This window comes from Euphorbia lathyris, chromosome 5 (genome assembly GCF_963576675.1).
Source record: "Euphorbia lathyris chromosome 5, ddEupLath1.1, whole genome shotgun sequence".
Classification (NCBI taxonomy): Eukaryota; Viridiplantae; Streptophyta; class Magnoliopsida; order Malpighiales; family Euphorbiaceae; genus Euphorbia; species Euphorbia lathyris.
In genome coordinates this window covers 71137119-71147170 of record NC_088914.1, presented here as the reverse complement: position 1 = coordinate 71147170, position 10052 = coordinate 71137119, and the positions used below count along the sequence as shown (strand labels likewise).

At 31.1% G+C, this 10052-nt stretch overlaps 1 protein-coding gene and 1 pseudogene across 1 annotated transcript; one reads left to right on the top strand and one right to left on the bottom strand.

The window, feature by feature from the left end:
* Positions 1-2080: 2080 nt before the first annotated feature.
* Positions 2081-4449, bottom strand: LOC136229247 (probable esterase KAI2). Its single transcript, XM_066017902.1, has 2 exons — positions 3986-4449; positions 2081-2729 (listed from the first exon to the last, which is right to left on the bottom strand). The coding sequence occupies exons 1-2, from the start codon at positions 4351-4353 to the stop codon at positions 2285-2287; spliced, it is 813 nt and encodes a 270-aa protein (XP_065873974.1). The 5' UTR covers positions 4354-4449; the 3' UTR covers positions 2081-2284.
* A 1861-nt stretch (positions 4450-6310) lies between these two features.
* Positions 6311-10052, top strand: part of LOC136229866 (probable esterase KAI2) — a 35425-nt pseudogene continuing 31683 nt past the window's right edge.

Here is a 10052-nt window from a genome sequence, read left to right as displayed (position 1 = left end):
GATGAGGACATAGACGAAATAATCCGCTTTATGAGGGGCATGGCGAACACCATGTCTTTTGCTGCAGAAGCCTTGACTGGCCATCTGGAGTCAGTTGAGGAAGAAAGCAAGAGGCTGAAGATGATGATTAGGCGCCTCAAAAGGCAATTGGAGAAGTCCAAGAGGGACTACGCTGATGCCCTTTTGGGTCCTGAGTATCTCAATGTTTAGTTTATGTATTTTTTGTTTTTAATGTTTATGTACTTTTGTTCGTATGTGTTTTGTGTTTGTGTCTCTTATATTGATGTGTTTTGTGTTTGTGTCTCTTATGTTTTATGCACTTTTTTTATTGTGTTTTTGTTCGTTTTTTTAATGTTTTATGTACTTTTCTTTATTATAATATAAAAAATATTGTTCTTATCTATGTTTTATGTGTTTTGTGTTTGAATCTTATGATTTAGAATAGAAAATAACATTTAACTGAGGTCGATATATGTCGATATCAAATTCAATTTCGACAAATATCGACGCAGATATGTCTGTCGATATTCATACGATATCGATAGATATCGACACTGTCGGGAAAAAATCGCAGAGTGATGTCCCAAACCAAAATGCATCTTCCTACAACAATGTCACTGTTTTTAGGGATTCGCACGACCATGAATAACATGAAAAAGCAACAGAAACAATATACATTGGGTTTTAGAGAAACAAAAATGCTACATCTTATCCATGAATGGACGAAGCTTTAAATATTTTAAATGGAACTAAAAACAAATGAAAAACTTACATGATTGTATAAAATCTTGAAGCACAAACTGTGGGTTGGATTGATTGTTGTTCGTAGTCGTTCTGTAAATTGATTTGTTCTTTAGAGAGAGAGAGAGAAAGAGAAAGAAGGGGGGAAAGACAACGTTATAATAAGGTTAGTGACAAGGGCAAGGTTGGAATTTAGTTAATGAAATGTGTTAGTTTTGGTGAGTTTTTTAAAAGGAGTTAGAAAAGAAAAGGGAAAAGTATAAATAAAATGTCTGTGGTTTGCACAATTTGTAAATAAAGGCATGTGGTTTAAAAGTTTGCAAATAGAGGTATGTTGTATGTTTTATTTACAAAATAAAATATTACAATTTCACAATTAAGTTCTAATTACAACTGAAGATATTTTTATCTTAAAAAAAATCATTCTTACATATCAACAAAATATAACTCCCCAACAAATAACTCTCTAAATCAAAACAATAAATCATATGGTAGACATTTTACGTTTTTTACTAATTTGATAGTTTATGAAGTAAATTGATATTTAAGTTAATTTTAAACAGTTGCAATTTGATTTTCGGATCTGTATTTTGTTAATATATAAATGTAATTTATTTATTTTTTTAAATACTCTCAGAACTTAAGAATGTAATTTCAAATACTTTGTTTTGTAAAAAAAAAGCATATTACGTATCTTTATTTGTGAACTTTTAAACCACATGCCTCTATTTACAAATAGGGCAAACCACAAGCATTTTATTTGTACTTTGCCCAAAAGAAAACTAACACCTTTTAGTGCTAGTTTTGTAATTGTCCCATTTTTAATTTGCAATTTTTTCTACATGCATTTTAATCTAAATGTTAAATTAAATGATAATTTATGATAAAATACCGCACATCGCGGGTCTGCATCTAGTGATTGTCAATACTTTGTATTATTAATATTAGCTATTGTTTCTTAAATGTTTTTAGTATTTACTTATTTTTTTTAATATAAACGGTGATTTCCCACAACGAGAATACGGATAAGATTTTTGAAACATTTGTAAACGAAGAATAAAGATTCCTATTGAGTTGAGAATTCTCTGTGGAACGAGAATGACGATAAATTTGTCCTCGTTTAATTCGTGGGATGAGGACAGAGAACTAGGATGTTTCCCGCCTCCACTTACATCCGTAAAAGCAAATGAATTGACAATATTATATTTTATTTTAATTATATCATAGGTCAACATTACTTTATCTTATGTCATAAATAAAATTGGAAGTTAACTTTAATTAATTAAAGATCCAAATTGAACTTTCATGTTCCCATTACATAATCTTCTTACTCAAACAGTAGAAAAGACCAACACATGCATTGTGACATTATAATTTATATAATTCATACTTAACAATCTAATCAACCACTTCCCCTTTACGGAATTAATAACCCAATATACACAAAAATAAAACCACACACATTCACTGCATAGAATTCTATTAGAAGTATCGAGAGCGATCTTATGAAGATCAGGGATGCTTGCAATAATTTCTTGTATGATTAAACAACAATATCATGACGAATGTGTCTAAGAAGAACCGGAATCCAAATATCGGGATGAGTCAATTGAGGCAAGTGGCCATCTGTTGACACGACTTCCACAATAGACTTGCAAGTAAGGTGGTTGTGCAAATATTCAGACACGACCACTGGTACTGCGAAATCCTTACTGCTCTGCAAAATGTGACAAGGCACTGTAACCGAATGCAAAATAGGTCTCATGTCACTTTGAAATATGGTTCGTGCGACATAAAGAGCTATGTCTGGTCTCATATTGAAGAGCGTGCGACTGAATTCTTGAACTGTGACGGGATCCATGTCTCCTCCGATGGCTAGAGGCGCAAACCCTGAACACCATGCCTTATAATTCGATTGCATTGCTTCGAATATTTGGTTTAAATCTTCTCTCTCAAATCCTCCGTAGTAATCCACATCATTCAAGTATCTTGCAACACATAAAATCATTAACCATTATAAATGCTAGCAAAATTTAGTTCAATTTTTTAATTGAATAAAGACTTAATACATTATGTTGGTCTCCTAAACTTATAAAATATCTCGATAGCTTTTTAAAATGATCTATTTACCATTTAAATTTGTTTAAAATAAAAATATTGGGTCTATAAACTTATTTATAGTGATATATTGATTCTTAGAATATACATTTCAATTTCAATTTGATTTGATGTTCTTTATTTGTGGGTTAATCACACTTTAAACAAATTTTAGATAAAACAAAAAAGACCTTTTCTTCTCTCAAAGCCAATAATGGTATTACTATTGAGTGAAAGATGCCTTTAATGGCTCAACTGCCTATTAAATGACCCACTAGTTACAAACATCCAAATCTATTTATTATTATATATTTATTTTATCATATAATTAGAAATAAATTGAAATATTGTAATTAAAAAATCAAAATAAAGAAAGCTCCTACAATGACAGGATTTATAACTCATTAAAACACAAAAGGTTCCACATTATATCAAATTAAATAAGTTGGCAAGTTAGGTAGGTCCATTAATTTAAATGTGATGACATTGACATCTATCTTAGCAAATCTGAAACCAAGAAATTTTATTTTGGCTTAATACATTATTTGCCCTCAACTTGTTCAAAAAGATTGATTGTCCTCTGAACTTTCAAAGTATTCCGATAATCCTCTGAACTTGCATAAAATATTCAGTTAACCCCCTGAACTTGCATAAAATGTAATCAATTGATCACTCGGTCGTAAAAAAGTAAATTAAATGCGGAAGATGTATTCCACGCATCTTAGAATGTTATTACATAATTAAAAAATAGATTAAAAAAGAAGTTATTGCTTGCTGAATTATACAATTTGTCTTCTCTAATATTAGAACCGTATACTCCGATTTTGGTCATTTTACTTTTTTTTAAGACTCTAGGAATACATCTTCCGCATTTAACTTACTTTTTTTTCCGACCGAGTGATCAATTGATTACATTTTACACAAGTTCAATGGGTTAACTGAACATTTTATGCAAGTTCAGAGGAATATCGGAACACTTTGAAAGTTCAAAGACCAATCAACCTTTTTGGACAAGTCGAGGAACAAATGATGCAATAAGCTTTTTATTTTTCATACCATGGCTAGAACTTTGCAGAACTGACACGTTAGTATTTAACGAATCTCGAACGAAGTAATTAAATAAACTACACTAAGAAGAAGATTATACCTTGGAGAAGCAGCGAGCAAGATGATTTTCGAGAAAAGATCCGGGCGAGAAATAGAAGCAATAGCAGCAACCATGCCGGAAAGAGAATGACCAACCAAAACACAAGATTGAACTTGTAGTTCCTCTAAAATAGCAAGTAAATCAAAAGCAAAACCTTCGAGAGTTGAGTATCTATGGAAGTCGAAGTGATCCGGATTAGTTGTACCAGCACCCATATTATCATACAAAATGACCTTAAAATCATCGAGAAGATGAGGAACAAGGTGTTTCCAAACAGATTGGTCTGTCCCAAATCCATGAGCCAACACTAAAACTTGTGTTCCTGTTCCTACAACCTTAATGTTATGAGCTTCTTCCAGTACACCCATTGAATTGAATTGTGGAGCTAGCTAGAGATTGAAAGAGGAGAAAGAAAGGGTCAAATGGTTTTTCTATATTGGCTGCTAATGTTGTTGTGAAATAATGATATAAAGGGTGCTGAAGAAACATAATATAGACCACATGTTGTTGATTTTTTTTTTTTTTTTTGTGATAAAATTATGGGTAAATTACATAAACTGCCATATACTTTACTCTTATTAATATTAGGAAAAATTAGAATTTTTTTTTATGATATGAATCTTTTGAATCCGGTACCAACGGGTATCATACCGCCTAGAACAACGTTTTCTTTTAGGCCTTTCAACCAATCGATACGATCGCAGAGAGCAGCTTTTGCTAAAACGCGAGCAGTTTCTTGAAAACTGGCCTCAGATATGAATTTAACCAATTTACAAAAGGGGTTTAAAAGTTTACAAGTAAAAAATACGTGCTTTTACAAACTCATTCATTCTATAAAAAATATTATCGTCACTATTTACTTTAAAAAGCAGCGATTTGGAGTAATTAAAAAGACAGACTTTGTAAATAAATCAAATATAAGGTCTGACTTTGCAAATTGACTCACATATTTTTTCAACTATAAATTTTACAAATACTGTTTTTGCAAATTGGTCAAATCACAAAGTTTATTTTTATAAATTTTTTCTAAAACAAAAAGTGTTAATATAAAGCTCACGCAGTTTTATATTTACTAATATTATAATATCTTATAAAAGTAAACAACTTTAAAATGAATGTTATCGACTTAAAAGTATAAAATTCTAAATATTCGTTTATAACTACATTTACCATCGAGGACAGATTCAGATGGAGATAAAGGGGTTTGAGCACCCACTAGTCGTCGAAAAACGCTGAAATTTTTATGAAAACTATGTACAAGTTTTTAATATTTTTATATAAAGACACCTAAAAAATATCAATTTAGCATCCATAAATCACGAGAGACCACCACAAGCACTCCTATCAAAGAATCCTGGTTGGAATCACAATTTTCAGAGATTTGTCTCACTAAACATTTACTTTCTCGCCCCTAACTAAACAACACATAAATAATTTCAAAACCAAAAAATTGAGGAATTCAAATTCCTTAGAATATTATTTCCATTAACTTTACAATAGAGAGTTGCTTGTTAATAGAGTGGCCAAATTAAATGATTTTTATATTAAAACGTGTAAAATTGAATAATTTTATATTACGTTTTAAAGTTTAGTAAACTGTTTTATACCCTTATACATAGGTGTATGAATTAGGTCGCTTGTTTATCAATTAATTTATTTCGGCTATCGTCACACCTCTTAAAAGTAAAATATTTGCTTAGAATATTATTTCCATTAACTTTACAATAGAGAGTTGCCTATTAATAGAGTAGCCAAATTAAATGATTTTTATATTAAAACATGTAAAATTGAATAATTTTATATTACGTTTTAAAGTTTAGTAAACCGTTTTATACCCCTATAATATAGGTGTATGAATTAGGTCGCTTGTTTATCAACTGATATTATGTTGTATAAATGAACAAAGAGCAGGATGAGTAAAAAGCCTTAATGCTCAAATAATAGGAAAATTACACAGAAATTCATTATGTATTTGACCCCAAATAATATTACATTTTCATTATGTCTCCAAAATCATTATCTAGAAACACCTAGTATTCCACCTAACACAAACCCTTAAATCACATTAATGCAATCTGTGGATTCTTAAAAAAATTATAACTCAAATAAATTGATGGATAAAAGGTAAAAATACATGTAACATTTAAAATGGTAAAATTTTACTTTTAAGATCTAAAATAATGCAATTTTATTTGTATCAACTATTTTAATTAGAGTTATATTCTCATTTTCAGAATTTGATCCCTGATTGTTTTTGAAATAATGCGAGAATTAACAAATAAAATGATAATGTCAGTTTGAGCTTAAGAAAATAATAAAAGAAAAATGGAAATAGTAGGAGAATCTCACAATATCATGATTTTACAGTAGAAAACAAGTGATAGTACTATCACATGGCTTTGGTACCAATCAATCTATATAGAAATCCGTGTTCCATATTTATTTGAAAATTACAGAGTTGTTTTGTATAATAATATGGACACTGGTACTACTAATTTAGAATATTATGATTTTGAAAGATATTCAAGTATGGAAGGTTTTGTTTATGATTTCCTTGGTATCTTAGAAGTATTAAAAATGAAGTCTTATATTTTTGTTGGTCACTCAATCAAAAGCATGGTTGGTGTTCTTGCTTCTATTTATCTCGATCTTATTTCTAAACTAGTCACTCATTGTGCTACCCTAGGTAGGTAAGATTTATCTAAACTTTTAGTTCTTTTATATTTATGTTTGTATTTATCTATCCTATGAACAAGTATAAATTGTTGGGCATATGGATCGTCTTGGAAAGAATCTAGAGTTTGCATTAGGCTATGAGATAGTTTGCATATGGGCGTATGACTCATACTACATATATGAGCGCACGTGGGAGCATAAGTTCAGTGTTCGCTGCTTTGTGTTACGAGTGCACGTGAGAGCATAAGTCCAATGTTCGTTGCTTTGTGTTACGAGTGCACGTCAGAGCATAAGTCCATCTCCAATCATAGCAAGCAACATTGAGATACCTAATAAATCAAAACATTAATGTAAAAATATAGGATGGCTTGTGTAGGAGTTGTAATGAAGCGTATATCAAAGTCTAAATGGTTTTCAAAATGAAACTAATCCATTATCTATGTGACTAAAGGTTTGACAAGGTTCATTAAAGGGAGAGGAATGAAAGGGAAGGGAGGGGAGGGGAGGGGAGATTATTTATAGAACCTCCGGATCCCACTAATTTGATGGGACTAAAATTGAGGTTATTTTAAGGTTTTTGAACCTCCATTTAACCCACATTTAACCTTCATTTAAATTTAAACTCCTAGCCAAGCAAGGTTAGAAAAATAACCTCCATTTAAACTCATTCCCAAGCAAGGTTAGGAAAATAACATCCCTTTAATGAACCTACTCTAACCCCCATCCAAGCAGACCCTAATAGGAGTTTGCCAAAGTCTAAATGGGTTTTAGAGAATTATGAAAAACAATTATCAAAGTTAAGTATTATATATCAGTGTACATGTGTATTAGTGGTGTCTGTACTTAAGATGTCAAATACATAAATAAGATGAATCATTTCAGTCAAACTAGATGACAAACAACATACTATCATTCAAAAAAGCAATAGACTGCCATTCAATTTCAATATTTATGAAACTCCCTGTTCCTAAAACATTAACAGAAACGGAAATTTTATTGTTACTATGAACTTAGATTTTCTTTTATCAAATACATTTTTCTCCTCTATTATTATTTTATCTACCAATGCAACTACTTATTGCTTCATCTTTATCCATGCATCTCATAGCCATAAAAGAAAAATGGGAATAGTAGGAGAAGCTCACGGTGTTAGGATTTTATGATCAAAAGAACAAGTGATAGTACTATCTCATGACTTTGGTACCGATCAATATATATGAAAATATGTTGCATAATATGAGTGCTAGTTCAACTAATCTAGAATATTATGATTTTGCACAATACACCAATATGGAAGGTTTTATGTATGATTAGCTTGCTATCTTAGAAGAATTAGAAGTGAAGTTTTGTATTTTTAGTGGTCACTCTATCAAAAGCACGGTTTACGCTCTTGCTTCTATTTTCTCGTCTGGATCTCATCGCTAAACTTGTCGCTCTTTGTTTAATAAGAAAAATCTCAACACAATTATAAAGAGTAGAGTTTTTGCATTAGTCACTTTGCAATAAATTAATAAGAGAACTGAGAGAGATTAAAGATCTGCACTTTCTGGTCTTACACTTTTTGTATTAATAAAAGGCGGCCTGGTACACTACGCGTCCCCGCTAAGCGAGGGTCCGGGGAGGGTCCCACCACAAAGGTGTACTGGGGACATTGTTTGACTGTTGGTTCTTTGTTGCAACTTGAAACATCTCTTCTTGGAAGCTAACGTTGCAATACCTCATGTCTTTGGGTCTTTGCCAGCAACTTATATCATTTTTCTCCCCTTCTGTCCCATTACCAGGACTTCCAACCTTCAAATTCAGACACAGAATGAATGAGGTTTAATATATAATTGCACAGATAAACTTGTCGTGTTTTGTCGTTTGGCATCCTCAACTTATAGTTGGACCCATCAGACACTTAAAATTGTCAAATTTGAACTTCGACACCCTTACAATTATGTATTAAACCAAATGAATGAAATATGCATTGATTAAGGATAAAGATGTCCATTTGGTCCTTCAATTCGGCTTGCATGATCAATTTATTCCACAATTTGGCATTTGATTCAAATAGTTTATAAGTGAAACTGTCAATAGGGACATGTTATTTTGAACTAATTCAACGGAAAATGTACCAAGTTTGAGGACTAAACTGAAAGCTGGAGTCATGGTTCCATTCATATCTAAAAGTTGTCATGCATCACTAAACAACAATAGGCAAAAATATGCAGCAAAAACTGTTGTATGATCCATAATAGCAAAAGAATTTGGTGATTAATTTATGTTACAAAACAATGGTATAATGTATCATATGCCCTTATTGTTTCGTAAGTGATTGTGCTCGTCGACATTTATACCTATGAATGAGTAATTTTGTACCTGCATCATTCCAGCGTTACAAAATTGTGTTAGACTTCATTTTATTCCGTTGACCTCTTACTCATGGTTTTTCTCTTACTTTTTTTTAACTCAATAGCCTTGGGAGTCACCTGAGTACAGGGCCGATCCTGAGATTATAGAGGCCTATGAACGAACTATCAAATGATGACCCTAATAAATAAGTACAAATAAAAAATAATAAAATTCGGATTGGAGGATTTGCTTAGTCTAGAGATGATGGGTACACTTTCCTCCAGTCGTGCACCCAACTTTTAGTCATAAAAAAGAATAAGAAAATCAATTATGAAAAAAAAATACTTTAAAATGACACATTTTTATTACACTTACGAAGATATATAATATAATGAAAACATCAAATTTCAAATAACAAAATATTTTTATTTCGCATGAAATACCTAGTTGCTTATACAAAATTATCTCACCAAAAATTGTATCTACATCAATATTCTCTAATATATTTATCTCATTACATAAAATTGCTAAAAATTAATCTTTCTTGAGACGTTGATGATCTCAAATGGTTTTTCAATAATTTTAACATTAAGACAATTCTTTCAGCAGATACAGACATAGTTAAAAGGATTCGAAAAGCAATTGAAATATTTGAATAGAAATCTGCTGCTTTGACAAACTCAAGAATTTCAAATGTCAAAATCAGTCATTTTCGCCAAAGCATTTGCAACACTTTCATTTTTGAAAAAACATCATCTTCATCAAGATACGAAAACTTATTATAAGAAAATGTAGTCATATGTTTGTGTATTGTGATTGTTTAAGCTTATGAATTATATTTATTGTCTTTGCATCTTTTGAGATTCTAATTTTTATATTTTAAAAAAATATATATTATTTTTGGGCCCCTCCCTCATGCCTAAATGTGTGTTTCGAATTGTTTAGGTCTAAAATATTTAAATTTTTATTATTTTTCAAAAAAATATTATTTATGGGCCCCTCCATCCTTTGGGCCCTGGGCAAATGCCCCTCTTGCCCGTGCCTAGGGACGGGCCTG

What these genes read in the sequence shown, in the direction of transcription:
- LOC136229247 (XM_066017902.1), bottom strand. Translation starts at nt 4,353, where the DNA reads ATGGGTGTACTGGAAGAAGCTCATAACATTAAGGTTGTAGGAACAGGA. An exon ending in TTGCTCGCTGCTTCTCCAAG is followed by an intron (nt 2,730 to 3,985) that starts GTATAATCTTCT and finishes ATGTGTTGCAAG; the next exon opens with ATACTTGAATGATGTGGATT.